The sequence below is a fragment of the Trachurus japonicus genome, chromosome 16, assembly GCF_045865225.1.
Source record: "Trachurus japonicus isolate A0001 chromosome 16, Traja_1.0".
Classification (NCBI taxonomy): Eukaryota; Metazoa; Chordata; class Actinopteri; order Carangiformes; family Carangidae; genus Trachurus; species Trachurus japonicus.
The window spans coordinates 4,133,011-4,151,246 of record NC_140922.1 but is presented as its reverse complement, the minus strand read 5'-3'; the positions used below and the strand labels follow the sequence as shown (position 1 = coordinate 4,151,246).

Genomic DNA, 18,236 nt, shown 5'->3' with positions numbered 1-18,236 from the left:
AGTGCAGTTCATCCGCATTGGATAAAATGATAATGTGTAGTGAGAAAAATGTCACACATGGAGATGATTGTTCAAAACCAGCAGCTAATCAGTCATCAATAAGATGGTGCCCTAATGGAGCCATTATTTCATTTTCTCACACGTTCACTTGATTATTAAAGAAACTTAACTGCTAGTAGGTAAAATAACAGTCGAGTCCCTCCATTGTGGGAAAATGCTGCTTTGTTCCTGGATCTCTGCCTGTTATTTACATTAGGATAAAATGAGGAACTCAGCTCAGTTCAATCAGTAAAACCCTTTAAATAGGCTATGTTTTGCCAGGCAAGTCAGCAGGTTCTGCCCTAACTGATGTTCTACAACCCAAATAATATGGAGTCATTTTGGCTCTTGGGCCTTTGCCTGGTTAATGCAGCTGTGGTACCGCAAACCTAATCTAATCTGGAGCCATACACTTCCACTTCACACAGGTGCAGGTACTCTTGTCTCCCGGGAATGATGATGTTGACATAGCGACCTTCCATGCCATCACACTCGAACTTTTGGGTGAAACCTGCGGGGATGCTTGTGATAACAGCACATCTACAAAAAGATAAGTGAAAATATGTTTACTTGTTTGTTTTTTGATTGATCTTGAATGTATCGTTCCAATATGACAGCTAGTTATAGTCAGTGGCGGCTGGTGCTAAAATAAATTGGGGGGCGTCAGATAAATAAGATAAATAAAGAGCATTGCTAACTTCACATCCAGCAGTAAACAGCAGTCAGCAGCGGATCAGCTGATCTCTCCCTCCGTACAACCGCTCCGTTCTGATCCAGATCCACTTGACTTTCAAAGTAAAGGTGACGCCAGCTGCAGGCTAAATTAGTTAGGCTAAATAGTGAAACAGCGGCGCCTTTATAGCCGATTTTAGGATGAAACTCTGAACATAACCTGGTCGGGACCAAGCATAAGTTACCATGGTGATCTAGTCGGGTTAAAAGAGAGCCACCTTTGTAGTACAGGAGAGACTGGCTTTAGACTCAACATAGCTCGCTAACTCACTGGCTTCGCAGTACAGCCCTCAGCTGAGTTTGGCATGACACAGACGGGAGAAGCGTTGTGTAACTCCGTCCACGGCCACTTGCCTGCTGCAGGATTTTTAAGTCAGGTTGCTCCGGTTCAAGCTCCTTTATCCTTTTTTTTTACTCCAGCGAACGCCTCGTGAAAGGATTATTTCGTAAAGAAACAACAGATTTTTCTTTTGCTGCTGCCGCCATTGTCTCCTGTCTTGTTGTTGTTGTCTGTCTGCTCCGTGTGCACGCGGGTGCGTCTGTAACTGTTTGAGTGACAGGCACGTCGCCGCTGCCAGGGGAGTGACTTTGATTGACAGGTCAGGTATCATGAATCAATCCGATTGGATGAAAAAATGACCCAAACGTGCTGATTGGCCACGGGCGCAGAGAGCTGCGCCCAGAGGAGAATCTTGAAGTAACCAATTAGAGACCAGCATGAAGTCACATGGAAGCCAAAAGTTTAAGAGCCCACATACACACTCATTAGGCCGGCGCCCCTCGCTATTGAAATGTATGAAACCCAGAATAAACCCAGTATGGAATGGAAAGGCTTAGAAATTTCAAAGTAAAACCCATTGTATGAGTGAACACTGAACAGATATGGTAATTACTTTTTATTATGTTATTTATGTTTACTGTGTCTACACTTTTTTCCTGAAATTTTGATGGGGGCGGCACCCTAGCGCTGTTGACCGGCCGCCACTGGTTATAGTACAGGTTTCATCAATAGGCTGTAGATTACCTTGGATTGCTGTTGCCATTGTTTTCATTAGAGTCTCCGATGCGGATCTCAGCTCCGTTGATTCTGGTGGAGTACGAGACTCTGTTTGTTATGTCAACAGAGAACACTTTGACAGTTTTGCCCAGGTCCACTCGCCACCAGGGGTTGAGGTCCGCCTTTGTGTGACTGCAGGAAGCTAAGTCCCAATTGGCGGCTCGATTCCCATCTATGGCATTATATGGAAAGCCTGTGGAATGCAGTGAAGACTGTGTAGCTTTCCCATAGATCGCCAGGTTCTCTCCTGCACAAAGGGCACAGTTGCAGACATCAGCCATCAAACATTTAGTTCTCCTCAATGCTATCTGCAGAAAAATAGTGCATGTATGTCTTGACCCTGAAATGTATTGCTATTTGCATATTGTTATTTTGATAGATAACAATTATAACCAGATGTGAATGAGGTTTGCATCTATGAAATGAATATGGTTTGAATTTTGCTGTGACTGTGGCCTTGGCAACGATGTCTCACCAGTTGGAGAACGGTAACCGTAGACTTCCACTTCACACAGTGTGAGTTCCTTCCCTTGACCGAAAAGAGACACAGTCACGTAACGTCCCTCCACACGTGTGGTGAAAGGAAATCTATGAGATCTGCCTGCTGGGATCTGGTCAATTACAGCAGCCCTGAAAGAGAGAGGGAGAGAGGAAGCAGCGCTTTAATACTGTTGTGTCATTATTGGAAGGGGTGGAGCAGTGTAGTGTAGTATAGGCAGTTATCCAGTCACTTCAGTCACTTATTAGCTGTTTTTTTTTCTTATTTATCTATACAGTGGCACCCGTGATCACAATTTCTGTTAATATGAACAGTTCAGCAAGTGGAAGATGAAATGATCTCCAAAAGGCATAAAACACTGTGCCAACACTCAGTGTATTATTGTTGTTTTCTACAATTTGAGAGTGAAAAATGGAAACAGAGCAGCAGCCTGCAAAAGAATGGGAAACCCAGGAGACTGGAGCTCTCAGATAACTTTGACCAAGGTATCAGACAAGATATTTTCACGCTGTGATAGTTTCCAAAGGGGGGGGCTACTAGGTACTAACTATGCAGGGTTGCCAAACCTTTGCTGCGGGCCATTTTCCATTTCTGTCTGTTTGAAAATGTAAAAGATGAAAAATATTCCATTCCATTCCATTGTCCACCGTTTCATCCGGAGTCGGGTCGCGGGGGCAGCAGTCGGAGCAGGGATCCCCAGACTTCCCTCTCCCCGGACACTTCCTCCAGCTCTTCCGGGGGGACCCCAAGGCGTTCCCAGGCCAGCCGAGTGACGTAGTCACTCCAGCGTGTCCTGGGTCTTCCTCGGGGCCTCCTCCCGGTGGGACATGCCCGGAACACCTCACGAGGGAGGCGTCCAGGGGGCATCCTATACAGGTGCCTGAGCCACCTCAGCTGGCTCCTCTCGATGTGGAGGAGCAGCGGCTCTACTCCGAGCTCCTCCCGGGTGACAGAGCTCCTCACCCTATCTCTAATGGTACAGACACACCAACTCTGGCAACGGACGTCAAGTCAACGGATCCCATTCATTGTCTATGTAGAGCAGGAGCTCCGGCCGCGCGGTGCATGATGGACACAGCACGTCGAGTTGACGGCCCCGTCGCCGTATGTGAATTTGCATAAAGTTTGATAGATTGAACTTTATGCAAATGACGTCCGTCCAACGCAATGCGGCTGGCTCAGAAACTTCGTTCAAACTATCAAACTAGGCAGTGTTGATCAAATATGAATCAAGATTCTGTTACTGCACTACACATTTCCCACTTCAAATGTTTTCAGAAACAGTGGCGTGCACAGGGGGGGGCGGGGGGGCGGTCGCCCCCCCTCGTGGCCCAATTGTTGAAAAACGCGTGCTAAAGTGCCCCCTGGGAGCCAAAACGCGCGTTAAAGTGCCCTCTTGGAAGCCAAAACACTCAAGCTCCACACTACGTCACACAGAACCGCCCACTCGCCGGTGCGCTCGGCAATCCGTTGCGTCGGGATCCGTCGCCGCCGGAGTTGGTGTGTCTGTACCATAAGGGAGCGCCCCGCCACCCTGCGGAGGAAACTCATCTCGGCCGCTTGTATCCGGGATCCCGTTCTTTCGGTCATGACCCAGAGTTCATGACCATAGGTGAGGGTGAGAACATAGATCGACCGGTAAATTGAGAGCTTTGCCTTTCGGCTCAGCTCCTTCTTCACCACGATAGACCGATACAGCGACCGCATTACTGCAGCCGCTGCACCGATCCGCCTGTCGATCTCGTGCTCCATCCTTCCCTCACTCATGAACAAAACCCCAAGATACTTAAACTCCCCCCACCTAAGTCTTAAATAGTTATATCTACCGACAGAAATCACTTCTATAGAGTGTTTGGTCTGAAACACGGGTCTGTCAGTCACTCTGCTCTGCTGTAAGCCGAGGAGAATACTTTCCTTGTATCCTATTATCCAATGAGGAGAGAGAACGGCATAAAGGGGCGGTCCTCTCTGTGTGTGCAGCCAAGGGATGCGCGTAAATGTGGTGACATAGGGACGAGGGCGGGGACTGCTAACTCCATCGGCTGCCAAGAAGTTAGCCAAAATGACGGGATCGCTTACTTCTGCTTTAAATGGAGTATTATCAAAATTGTGATATGGCAGGCAATTAACTGCCGTCTGGTTTTTGTTACAGCCAAACTTCTGCTAAACTGTCTCTTAAGCAAAGTTAGGTTTCTCATCTACATCATTTTATGACCAACGAGGACTCACAGTGGGTTTGCAAGGCCGTTTTGTCTTAAAGAGTTGCCAACGTGAATCTCAGCCCCGTTGATTCTCTCTGGGAAGTCGTCTCCTCTGTTGGTGATGATGATGGAGGTGATGATGTAGGAGTCCAGCAGGTCCACTCTCCACCAGGGATTGGTCTGTGGCACGGTGTGGGTGCATGAACCAGCATAATAATTTGATTCACGGTTTCCATCGATGGCGTTGTAGGCGGCACCAAACTCATGATGGCGGAACGACTGAGTTGCTTTACCACGCAGAGCCACATTTTCTGTGAATGGGAAAGTGGACATAAAAACATTTGGTTGTTGAGGTCACCTACATATTTCTGCATTTATAAACTGTGGTGTTTCTTTCATTTAAAAGATTTCAACACTTGTTCCATCACTGGACACAGCTCTGCAAACTCAATTCATATGACCCTGACTGCACAATACTGATGTCAAACATAAGGTTTTCTGTTTGGTTTGTTTCACCTCAGCTTCATCATTTCTCTTAGGTGACTACAAAGACATGCAGAATTGGTCAGTGTATCTTTTGGTCATTGGATTCTCTTTTGATGAATGGTAATTAAAAAACAAAATATCATTGGTATATTCTATTTTCATTTTGAAATGCAAGAAATAAAATTGAAATACAAAGTGAAAGTGTTCTTGTTTTTGAGACTAATTAACTTAATTATTTTTTTAAACAATTGTTTCATTTTCATGTTTTATTTCACATAAAAAATAAAATCACCAGTCAAAAGAATTAAATAAACAGACGAAAAACACTTTTGACACCAGATGTTGTCATTTTCAAGGCAACAACGCCAATGAACACTGTATCTGTGTGCCTATATAGGCCAAAATGTCTTTGGAGCTCTACTCAGATATGATTTCAGACAATTAGCAAAATGAGGCCTGAAATCTGAACGCATACGTAAAGTGGGGGCAGAAGAGGATTTTCTGTAAGTTTGATGAGATTTTGAGCTGAAAATGGCAAAGGCTTGAGTAGACAACATACACCTCAGGTGGCAAAAGTCATAACCAACTATGAACCTGCAATATCTCCCTTTTTCTCTACTCTGTACTTGGTGAGTGTGCATGGGTGGACATGAAGACTTTACTTCTCTTCTACAGACCAGTCTGGCCCACGGTCCTGCCTTGAAATTGACAACTTCCAGTGTCAGAGTATGAAAAGAATGTCAACTTTTGTTTTGTTTGTTTTTTTGTTTCTGTTGCCTGGTGATTTTATTTTTGTTACATAAAATAGAACATGAAAATCAAACTGCTTTTAAAATATAGTTAATTGTTCTTTGACAGTCAAAAATAAGAACGCTTTGTGTTTCAATTTAATTTCTTGTATTTCAAAATGAAAATCCAACTAGAAAAAGCATTTCCTAACGGAAAATGCGTGTGAATGCTGAAAGACATTGCTGAACCATGCTGAATTAGCAGAATAAATTGACAAAGACATGCGGAATGACATACAAGAAACATGTCCAAGGAAGGAATTGAACCCACAACTCCATGAGTGGTAATCTCTAACACACGAGGACCTGACTTACAATAAGCTTTATACTGTGAGGAATCAAAGACTGTCCAATGACAGCTGAATAGAAAAGTCAAGCAATGATGTGACATGACTGAGGCAGGAATGGAGCCCATGATCTCATGATCACTAAACCTGTACTCTGCCACTCGGCCACAGAGAGCACATCATTTCCAAGATTGTTGTCATTCATTGTAATGTGATGATGTGGTACAAATAATCAATGAGATAATGAACACCTGCACCCAATTGAAGGCAGGGGAGGGGAGGTGAATTCTGCCAGTGAAGTCCCATAGTGGGCAGCGCAGGACAAGAAATGATGGATACAAATCATTCAAGAGCTTTAAACCTGTGCATATTCAAGAGCTTTACTTTTCTCTGCGGCATTCTTGGCAAATCAAACTTAGTGCAGTGGTATAAACAAGAAACATGTTAACACAAACCAAGATTGAAAGAGGTAAAGAGAATAGGTGGGGGCGTATACTGTATGCATTATCAAGTTTGCTCATGTGACCGGACCAAGTGGTATTGGTTCAAGTTCAAGTGGCTGACACACTAACAAGACTGCTCAGGTGGGGTTTGAACCAGTGATGTTGTGGTTGAATGGCAGGAACCTTATCCACTACACTATTCAAACACTTATGGGGAAGAAGAGGTTCAGACTTTGATGAATGTGAGATTTTTCAATGATGCTTAAAAAAAGAGAAAAGAGTAGAAATGAGCCACAACAAGTAAAGTAGAGGACTTTTTTGTGACTTGTGACTATTTTTTGATGAAATCAAACAAAGTATAATGCCCATTCCAGTGAATTACAAAGTTGAGCTCCTTCTCCTCTGCTGTGAATTTTTTTTTTTTTTTAGCATTTTTAGCAAATAGTGCAAGCAGTGATCATCATACAAATGTTTGACTGAGGTAGGAATCGAACCCACAACCTCATGGTCAGTAGACTGTCACTCTGCCTCTAGGCCACAGTGTACACACAGTTGCAAAGACTGTTGTCTGTTGATGAGCTGCACTCTGTCTCACTCTGAAGTTAACGAATCCAAAGCTGCACCTGTTGGAAACACACTGTGTCAACACCAAGAAAGCTTGAGAGTCAAGCTTGAATGACTTGCAATTAAAATTTCTGTGAATTTCAGGCTGAGAGCAGCAGTTTCAACATGAAGCAAGTTATCAGAAGTCAACAGAGGACGACTGGGGAAATAATTCACTATAATTGTTGTTAAGGCAAGATTTGAACCAGCAACCTTCAGGTCTTCAGTCCAGTGACCTAACCACTAGGCTACAGACACAGACAGTATGTGAGGGGCAAAGAAAACCTTTAATAAGAGGATCACTGGCTCCTGCTTAACAAAAAAAGTAAGGAAAGTGCAGAAATTAGCCACACCAAGTAAGAAGAGGACTTTTTTGTGACCTGTGACTATTTTTGGGTGAATTAAAACGAACTAAAAAGCACTTAACAGCAAGTTACAAAGTTGAGCTCCTTCTCCTGCTGCTGTGAAAAAAAATGCATTGGGCTGAATGAGAGCAGAGAGCTCCCTGGCTGCATTTAAAAAAAAATTAAATTATTATCTAAGTCTCTTTGCATTTTTGACCAGAATTTTAGCCAGAAGACAAGTGTGGCTACAAAACTGGAGAAAATAATGTGTCTAGAGTTTAATTTGTGGCCGTGCTGACAGTTTAGCCAGAAAAATTTGGGATTCGAGATTTTTGGCTCTCTCCACTCTGGCTGACGATGTCACCACTCTAGCTCTGCTCGTTAGACGCAACACACACCCATTATGAAGCTGGATTTTGTCAAAAAACGTAATGATTTTAAAACTGCCAAATATCAGAAACTGTTGAAGATATCAATAAGCTGAGTCATAGAGGAACACTTAAAAAGTTTGTCTACAGCTCAGAATTTGAATGAAGTCTCTAGCAGGAAGTATGCAGAAGCTTTAGAGGCTGAAAGAAGTAAGAAGATATGAAGTGTTTGAAGACTGTTCCAATGCATTCTCTATGGAAAAAAAAAATCAGAAATAGTTGAATATTGCAAAAAGTATGAATATTTGAAAAGTGAAAAGTCATTCCGATAATGTCCAGAAAAAGCTGCACGATTTGATGTATGAATTGTTGAAATAGCACAAAGTATGAAGGACTAGAAGAAGACCGTAAAAAGGCGGAAAGTAGTAAGAATATAAAAAGAGAATAAAGAAAGGCCGAACGGAAGAACAATAGTGTGAATAGTTTTTAGCAATAAAATAAGCATAAAGAAAATGGCGGAGAGGAAGAGCATTCACACGTGTGCATTCAGCATTCACACTAATAAACCAATGATTTTTTTTGTTTTTTAATTCCCATTCATCAAGAGAAAATCCAATGACTAAAAGATACTAACCATCATGCGGTCTACATTGACTACTGTGATTCTAACACGATATGATAAACTTTATTGTCCCATTCAGGGAAATTTGTCTCGGACTCCGTAGCTGTGCCATAAAAGCCTTGATGGCCACAATGACAAAAAACAATACACCTCAGCCATACCAACCCAGCAAACACAAGACATAACAGCATTGCACATAACGTTTTTGTCTGAATCTCTCTCACACTGAGAGCCAAATTTACCTGCGGGTACAAATAAAGGAATCTGATCTAATCTAATCTAATATAGCACATATTGCACATATCCCATAACATAACACATATTGTACATATCCCACAACATAGCACTACATACACTTCATAAATTCACCATAGTAAGAGCATAAGAATTATTCCACAAAATCAAGCAGTATTGTTAAGAAATTTGATGGAAGTTGGGATAGAGGGGTCATTTACTTGATCATACTTCACTTACTGTAGTCGTAAGCTGAGCACATCCCCAGGAGAGGCAGCAGCAGCAGCAGGGCTGAACTGGGTTTCATTGTTCTGGTTCAGTCTGATGAGAGAGAAGAATGACATTAAAAGGATGTAATGAAATAGATACCCAACCCTCAACAAACTGAGATAGGCTACTATTAAGACAAGTGTATAAAACATGCTGCAAATAACAAACATACATGAACCCTTCAGCCAAGCACACACAAAAATTAAATAAACACAACTGTATTTTTTTAAAGCACAACAACCTCTTAGCTTACCTTGACTTGCAAAGTAAATTCAGTTGCAGGCGAGAAGTCACTGATGATTCTGTCTGTGCTGATGAGGGGGATATTTATACGCACATTTATTAGGGGCCAGGCAGCATCAGCTGCCAGGAAGTCCTAGGAAGTCCTACTTCCCATGCATAATCAGTGAAAAAAACTTCACAGAAATGTTTGACCCCATGCCAGATTTACTCAACTCCAAGGACATGCCCCCCCCCCCTCCTAGGCTACATGCTACAGTTTTGAAACTTCACCAAAATGTCGCCCCAATACTGCTGAAACGTTTGTTCATTTAGACTCAATACAAATTAAAGCCGCAAGCGGCGATGGCGGGCCCTCGCTCGCCCATGCCACCGCGGGGCCTGAGGCACGCCGGGGCCGTGGCGCGGAGCAGAAAGGGAGAAATAACCAGGAAGGAGGCCAAAAATGCAATGTTTCGTTCATCCACCAGGGGGCAGTCACCGCATGTGGTCTGGTGCGTTCAGGGGCCGCCCCTCATCACTCATGTGAAGTTTGGAGTGAATCGGACAAAGCATGAGGGAGTTATGAGCAGTTAAAGGTTCGTCCACTAGGGGGCAGTAATGGGATGCGTGCAGGTGTGTTCAGGGTGAGTCCCTCATCACACATGTGAAGTTTCTTGGAAATCGGACAAAGCATGAGGGAGTTATGAGCAGTTAAAGGTTCGTCCACTAGGGGGCAGTAATGGGATGCATGCAGGTGTGTTCAGGGTCAGTCCCTCATCACACATGTGAAGTTTCGTGGAAATCGGACAAATCATTAGGGAGTTATGAGCAGTTAAAAGTTTGTCCACTAGGGGGCAGTAATGGGATGCGTGCAGGTGTGTTCAGGGTCAGTCCCTCATCACACATGTGAAGTTTCGTGGAAATCGGACAAAGCATGAGGGAGTTATGAGCAGTTAAAAGTTTGTCCACTAGGGGGCAGTAATGGTATGCATGCAGGTGCGTTCAGGGTCAGTCCCTCATCACGTATGTGAAGTTTCGTGGAAATCGGACAATGTTGATGCAAAAAATGGCACTTCCTGTTTCCACTAGGGGGCCACATGAGCGACACTCCTATCAGATGGAAGAGGTCTCCACCCTGGACCTGTCTATCAATTTTCATGATGATACGAGTTCATTAAAGCCATCAAAAAGCCAAACGTATTTTCATGGCGAGGAATTGATGGTAGCCACGCCCCCACAGGGACGCCATTACTCGTAGCTTCACAGTCTTCATAATGTAGCTTCACCAACTGGTTCTGCATGTTTTAGAAGTGGAATGAAGTTGATGGGGTCAACTATGTATTTTTAATGAATTTTAGTTCACTTCCTGTTACCACCGGGGGGCGCTATGAGTTACGTGGGATATTAATATATTGGGACGTTCAGGGCGGAGCCATCATCATGTCCAGCAAGTTTGAAGTTGATTGGATGAAGTATGTGGGCGTGAGAGCCAATCGTATTACATGGCGAGCACGCCAAAGTTAATTGAGCGCTGGCAGCCACGCCCTTTGACCTACGGACTCACGGCGCACAAGATAAGCTCAGCTAGGTCTGGAGATGTGGTGTACCTAATTTCAACTTGATCGGGCGAACGCTGTGGGAGGAGTTCGTTTTAGGCGGGAAAAATCAAAACCAAAATGGCCGACTTCCTGTTGGGTTGAGGTCATGAGGTCAAGAGGCTTTTTTGCATATCTGGGTATAATACATATGTGTACCAAATTTTATTGACATCGGACAAAGTGACCCGACTTTCCTATGGGGATTTTGAAAGTTTGTAGGGGGCGCTATTTCGGCATTTCGTGTCGACCATGTGCGACCACCCAAAAATATCGAATTTCGGATCCGGCCGGACGTCCGTGCAAAAGTAGAAGCATTTTCGCGTTGGGGAAAGGGGCGAAATTGGGGCATGAAGTCGGAGAAGAATAATAATAATAATTAAAGCCGCAAGCGGCGATGATCGGCCCTCGCTCGACCCATGCGACCGCGGGGGCCTGAGGCGTGCGGGGGCTGTGGCGCGAAGCGAGAATGGCGAAAAAGCGCTGCGGGAGCGGAAAAACGCAACGTGCGGTTCGTCCACTAGATGGCGCTACGAAGCCAGAAGCGGGTAGCGGCGTTCAGGAGCTGACCGGGATCAAGCCCCTGACGTTTGATGTGAATCGGACAATGTAAATGTAAAACAGGTCACTTCCTGTTACCACCAGGGGGCGCATTTGTATGAACCCAGATGTGGGTAGGTGTGTTTAGGGGCAGTGGCTCATCAAATATGAAAAATTTGAAGTCGATCGGACAAGTTAAGTGTAAACCAGGTCACTTCCTGTTACCACCGGGGGGCGCATTGAGTAAAGTGGGCGTGCCATTCAGTGGAACGTTCAGGGTGGAGCCATCATCATCTTCAGCAAGTTTGAAGCTGATAGGATGAAGTATGTGGGCGTTAGAGCTGTTAGAAGGTGAAATGGCGAGGAAACATGAAGTCGCCAAAAATTGGCAAGGCCGCAGAAGCCACGCCCTTTGACGTAGAGACCTATGGAGCACAAGGTTGGATCAGCATGGCATCTCGATAACCTGTAGGCAATTTGAAGTAGATCGGGCGAAATTAGTGGGAGGAGTTAAAGATTTTAATGTAAAAAATGGTCACTTCCTGTTACCACCGGGGGGCGCTTTGAGTAAAGTGAGATATTGATATATCGGGCGAATCAGTGACTCACCCCCATAATTTCCTTCAAGTTTGAAGTTGATAGGATAAAGCATGTGGGCGTGACAGCCAACCGAATGTTGGTGGCGATCGAGCCTATGTTTGGCGCCCATTGGAAGCCACGCCCTTTGACGTATTGACCTACGGAGCACATGCTGTACTCAGCTAGGTCTGAAGATGTTGTCTATCAAATTTGGAGCGTGTCGGGCGAACCGTTTCGGACGAGTTAATTTGGCGCCAAAAACGACCAATTCAAAATGGCCGACTTCCTGTTGACATTTCACCATGACATTAAGAGGCTTTTTTGTATATCTGGGTATGGTACATATGTGTACCGAATTTTGTTGGTCTACGCCAAAGTAAGTGAAATTGTCTATGGGACTTTTTAAAATTTGTAGGGGGCGCTATTTCGCCATTTCGCGTCGGACATGCGCGAGCAGCACAAAATATCGAATTTCGGAAGAAGCCGGACGTCCGGCAAAAAGTTCACGCATTTTCGAGTTGGGGAAAGGGGCGAAATTGGGGTTTGAAGGCGGAGAAGAATAATAATAATAATTAAAGCCGCAAGCGGCGATGGCGGGCCCTCGCTCGCCCATGCCACCGCGGGGCCTGAGGCACGCCGGGGCCGTGGCGCGGAGCAGAAATGGAGAAAAAACCCGGAAGGAGGCAAAAAACGCAATGTTTCGTTCATCCACCAGGGGGCAGTCACCGCATGTGGTCTGGTGCGTTCAGGGGCCGCCCCTCATCACTCGTGTGAAGTTTGGAGTGAATCGGACAAAGCATGAGTGAGTTATGAGCAGTTGAAGGTTCGTCCACTAGGGGGCAGTAATGCAATGCGTGCAGGTGTGTTCAGGGTCAGTCCCTCATCACACATGTGAAGTTTCTTGGAAATCGGACAAAGCATGAGGGAGTTATGAGCAGTTAAAGGTCCGTCCACTAGGGGGCAGTAATGGGATGCGTGCAGGTGTGTTCAGGGTCAGTCCCTCATCACACATGTGAAGTTTCGTGGAAATCGGACAATGTTGATGTAAAATATGCCACTTCCTGTTTCCACTAGGGGGCTACATGAGTGAGATCGTCTATGAGCACATAGAAACGTTGAGGTCGTGACCCTGGACCTGTGTACCAATTTTCATGTTGATACGAGTTCAATAAAGCCATCCAAAGGGTAAACGTATTGTCATGGCGAGGAATGATAGCCACGCCCCCACAGGGACGCCATTACTCGTAGCTTCACAGTCTTCATAATGTAGCTTCACCAACTGGTTCTGCATGTTTTAGAAGTGGAATGAAGTTGATGGGGCAAAGTATGTACATTTTCAAAATTTTAGTACACTTCCTGTTACCACCGGGGGGCGCTATGAGTTACGTGGGAAGTTAATATATCGGGACGTTCAGGGCGGAGCCATCGTCATGTCCAGCAAGTTTGAAGTTGATTGGATGAAGTATGGGGGACGTGAGAGCCACACGTATGGACATGGCGAGAACGCCAAAGTGAATTGAGCGCTGGCAGCCACGCCCTTTGACCTACGGACTCACGGAGCACAAGATAAGCTCAGCTAGGTCTGGAGATGTGGTATACCTAATTTGAACTTGATCGGGCGAACGCTGTGGGAGGAGTTAATTTTAGGCGGGAAAAATCTACACCAAAATGGCCGACTTCCTGTTGGGTTTAGGGCGTGGCTCCAATTCAATTTTTTGTATGTTTGGGTATGATACACGTGTGTGTCGAGTTTTGTATGTGTTCGACAAAGTAAGCGAAATTTGTCTATGAAGAATTTCGGAAAAACTTCAAGGGGGCGCTATTGAGGCATTTAGCCACGCCCATAGGAAACGACTCTATCTGCTGAAAGAGCTCGCCATTCTTGACCCGTGTATGAAATTTCGTGAGGACACGACTTCGTTAAAGCCACGAAAAAGGCAAACGTAATTGTACGATAAAAAATCGTCAGTCGCCGCGGCGGCACACGGACGCCGTTCGTCGTATCTTCACAGCGTTCATAATGTAGCTTCAGCAACTGGTTCTGCATGTATTAGAAGTGGAATGAAGTTGATCGGGTGAAGTATAGATTTTTAATGAATTTTTGCGTACTTCCTGTTACCACCGGGGGGCGCTATGAGCCAGGCAGGAAGTCGATACATCAAAACGTTCAGGGCGGAGCCAACGTCATGTCCTTTGAATTTCAAGTGGCTACGACGAAGTATGTGCGCGTAATAGGCAAACGTAATTTTACGACAAAAAATCGTCAGTCGCCGCGGCGGCACACGGACGCCGTTCGTCGTATCTTCAAAGCGTTCATAATGTAGCTTCAGCAACTGGTTCAGCATGTACTAGAAGTGGAACAAAGTCGATTTAGTGAACTACGTATTTTTAACGAATTTTTGTACGTTTCCTGTTACCACCGGGGGGCGCTATGAGCGACGTAGGCAAATAATATGTCGGATCGTTCAGGGTCTCGCCATAGATTTTTGCACCAAGTTTGAAGCGTCTACGATCAAGTATGTGGGCATGAGAGCCGTTCGTATTTACATGGCGAGCACCGAAACAGTCGCCAAACTTCGGGGCACGCCAGAGGCCAAGCGCTTTGAGCTACAGACCTGCGGAGCACAAGATAAGCTCAGCTAGGTCTGGCGATGTTCTGGACCCAATTTGGAGGCGATCGGGCGTAACCCCTCGGACGAGTTCGTTTTGCGTAAACGAACTTTGAACCAAAATGGCCGACTTCCTGTTGGGTTTCGGGCTTCGCTATAAGAGGATTTTTTGTTCATCTCGCATTGATAAATATGTGTGCCGATTTTGGTCTGCTTTCGTTAACGTCATTGTTTTCCCTATGGGTTTTTGGCAAAATTGTAGGGGGCGCTATTTAGCCATTTCGCGTCGACCATGTGCGACCACTCAAAAATATCGTTTTTCGGATCCGGCCGGACACCCATGCAAAAGTAGACGCATTTTCGCCTTTGGGAAAGGGGCGAAATTGGGGTTTTAAGGGTGTGGGAATAATAATAATAATAATAATAAACAGCGCGATTTCAATAGGGCTTTCGCTGGGCGACTTGCAGTCGCCGCTCGGGCCCTAATAATAATAATAATTAAAGCCGCAAGCGGCGATGATCGGCCCTCGCTCGACCCATGCGACCGCGGGGGCCTGAGGCGTGCGGGGGCCGTGGCGCGAAGCGAGAATGGCGAAAAAGCGCTGCGGGAGCGGAAAAACGCAACGTGCGGTTCGTCCACTAGGTGGCGCTACGAAGCCAGAAGCGGGTAGCGGCGTTCAGGAGCTGACCGGGATCAAGCACCTGAAGTTTGATGTGAATCGGACAATGTAAATGTAAAACAGGTCACTTCCTGTTACCACCAGGGGGCGCATTTGTATGAATCCAGATGTGGGTGGGTGTGTTCAGGGGCGGAGTGTCATCACACGTGTAACATTTGAAGTCGATTTGACAATGTAAGTGTAAAGCAGGTCACTTCCTGTTACCACCGGGGGGCGCATTTGTATGAAGCCAGATGTGGGTAGGTGTGATCAGGGGCTGACCGGGATGAAATCTGTAAAATTGGAGGTCGATTGGACATTGTAAGTGTAAAGCAGGTCACTTCCTGTTACCACCGGGGGGCGCATTTGTATCAATCCAGATGCGGGTAGGTGTGATCAGGGGCTGACCAGGATCACATGTGTTAAATTTGAAGAAAATCGGACAATGTAAGTGTAAACCAGGTCACTCTGACCACCGGGGGCGTATTTGTATTAGGTTTGTTCAGTGGCTGACTGGCATCACCCATGGTAAATTAGAATTGAATCTGCTCATGTAAGTGAATGCAACAATAAAGCAGGTCACTTTCTGTTACCACCGGGGGGTGTACATGGGAAGTTTATACATCAAAACGTTCAGGGCGGAGCCATCGTCATTCACAGCAACATTGAAGTTGATAGGATTAAGTATGTGGGCGGAGCATCCGCTCGAAGGTGAAATGGCGAGCAAACAAAAAGGCGCCAAACTTGACAAGGCCGCAGAATCCACGCCCTTTGACCTAGAGACTTGCGGAGCACAACTTTTAATCAGCATGGTATCTCGCTGGTCTGTAGCCAATTTGAAGTTGATCGGACAAAATCTGTGGGCGGAGTTAACTTGTTTATGTAAAAAAAGTCACTTCCTGTTACCACCGGGGGGCGCATTGAGCAAAGTGGGATATTGATATATCGGGCGAATCAGGGACTCACTGCCGTAATTGCAATTCAAGTTTGAAGTTGATAGGATAAAGTATGTGGGCGTGACAGCCAACCGAATTTGGATGGCGTTCGAGCCCAACTTTGGCGCCCACCAGAAGCCACGCCCTTTGACGAATCGAGCTACGGAGCACAATCTTTACTCAGCTAGGTCAGAAGATGTTGTCTATCAAATTTGGAGCGTGTCGGGCGAATCGTTTTGGACGAGTTAATTTGGCGCCAAAAACGACCAATTCAAAATGGCCGACTTCCTGTTGACATTTCACCATGACATTAAGAGGCTTTTTTGTATATCTGGGTATGGTACATATGTGTACCGAATTTCGTCCGTCTAGGCCAAAGTGACCCAATTTCCCTATGGGCTTTTTTGAACTTTGTAGGGGGCGCTATTTCGCCATTTCGTGTCGGACATGCGCGAGCAGCACAAAATATCGAATTTCGGAAGAAGCCGGACGTCCGGCAAAAAGTTCACGCATTTTTGAGTTGGGGAAAGGGGCGAAATTGGGGTTTGAAGGCGGAGAAGAATAATAATAATAATAAACAGCGCGATTTCAATAGGCCCTCCGCGGGCGAGTGCTACTCGCCGCTCGGGCCTAATAAACAGCGCGATTTCAAAAGGGCTTTCGCTGGGCGACTTGCAGTCGCCGCTCGGGCCCTAATTATGGAGTCCATCACTCTGTTTTTTTTCAAAATCTGTAAAACTTATAAAACTTCCCCCACAATCTCCTCCCACAATTTTTGCTCGATTGACAAGAAACTTGCTAGAGAGCATCTCCAGACTGTCCTCCACAAACGATCCACACAGATTTTTGATTTATCAAAAATTGAGCCTACAGTGCATGAACACGTTTGACCGTAAACAGTACTGTAAACATATACCATCCAATTCTTGATAAATACATTTTCAATCTCCCTGAAAAAAATTGACAATATTTTGGAGTCATGGTTGATGAAGTTTGGCAAATATCAGAATTTTATCTAGAAATCTAAATTTTCTAGAACATTTTGAATTCTGCTCTCATGGGAACAACTGCAGTCAATGTAAGTGTGACATTTTTAAACATCAGATTTTCTGAATGCTTAATGTTGTTTGTGTCCGCCATTTTCTTTCAGCATTCACACTATTGTTGTTTGTGTCCGCCATTTTCTCTATTATTATTAGTGTGAATCAATGAATAATCTTACATTCACAAAAGTCTCAACCTCTTTCTCAAGTATTGCTATAGTCCAGCCGTAAGGTGGCTGCTTCCCAAGATCACTGGTTTGAATCCCACCATGCTAACTTTGTTCATATATCAGCCTCTTTGAACTTAAACTACTACCACTTGGTTGTGTTATGATTGGATGTTATTACATGTTTGACCGCGAGGCGGCAGTACTGGTTTGTAGTCAGCTTACCGTACCATATAACTGAGTAGAGCAAGACTGCATGGAGCCACATGTATGTTGTTGAGAACGTGAGACATTAAACTAAGTTACTTGCTATCAACACGGCCTCATCCTTGGAACACGAACATGACATGGTACCAGGAGTAAACTCGAATGGGCGACATGGATTTAAAACCACCGGAAAGTTTGAAACTGACGGGGAATGTCGACGAGAACTGGCGCACCTTCAAACAGCGGTTTCACCTGTATATTGCTGCTATGGGACTCGAGGCAAAGCCGGAAGCAAGAAAGGTAGCGCTGCTGCTAACGATAGCAGGGCCACAGGCCATGGAAGTATGTAACACGTTCGTGTTTGACAGTCCTGAAGATAATGAAAAGTTGGATGTAGTGCTTAGCAAGTTTGATACTCACTGTTCTCCGAAGAAGAACGAGACGTACGAGAGGTACGTGTTTCGGTCTCGTACACAGCGGCAACATGAGCCCTTCGATAGCTTCCTGACGGACTTGCGGCTAAAGGCGCAGTCCTGCAACTTCGCTATGCTGAAGGACTCCATGATACGGGACCAGATTGTCTACGGCGTGGAGGATAAAAAGGTCAGAGAGAGGCTACTACGGGAGATGGAGCTGACGCTGGCAGGAGCCGTTAAGATCTGCCAGGCCAGTGAGCTGTCCCAAAGGCACGTGAGGACGTTCAGCGA

The 18,236-nt window shown here is 45.4% G+C and overlaps 1 protein-coding gene across 1 annotated transcript; it reads right to left on the bottom strand.

Annotated features, from left to right (window-relative positions):
- LOC146971510 (uncharacterized) lies at window positions 1-9,041 on the bottom strand. The gene is made up of 5 exons (XM_085803478.1): window positions 8,944-9,041; window positions 4,557-4,839; window positions 2,304-2,458; window positions 1,796-2,075; window positions 1-579 (listed from the first exon to the last, which is right to left on the bottom strand). The coding sequence occupies exons 1-5, from the start codon at window positions 9,008-9,010 to the stop codon at window positions 429-431; spliced, it is 936 nt and encodes a 311-aa protein (XP_085659604.1). The 5' UTR covers window positions 9,011-9,041; the 3' UTR covers window positions 1-428.
- Window positions 9,042-18,236: the final 9,195 nt, after the last annotated feature.

Bases quoted from the DNA above. Each gene is read 5' to 3' on its own strand.
- LOC146971510 (XM_085803478.1), bottom strand. From the start codon at position 9,010: ATGAAACCCAGTTCAGCCCTGCTGCTGCTGCTGCCTCTCCTGGGGATG. The intron at 4,840-8,943 runs GTAAGTGAAGTA...TCCCATTCACAG, and splicing joins GTGCTCAGCTTACGACTACA to AAAATGTGGCTCTGCGTGGT. The intron at 2,459-4,556 runs GTGAGTCCTCGT...TCTCTCTTTCAG, and splicing joins AACGGCCTTGCAAACCCACT to GGCTGCTGTAATTGACCAGA.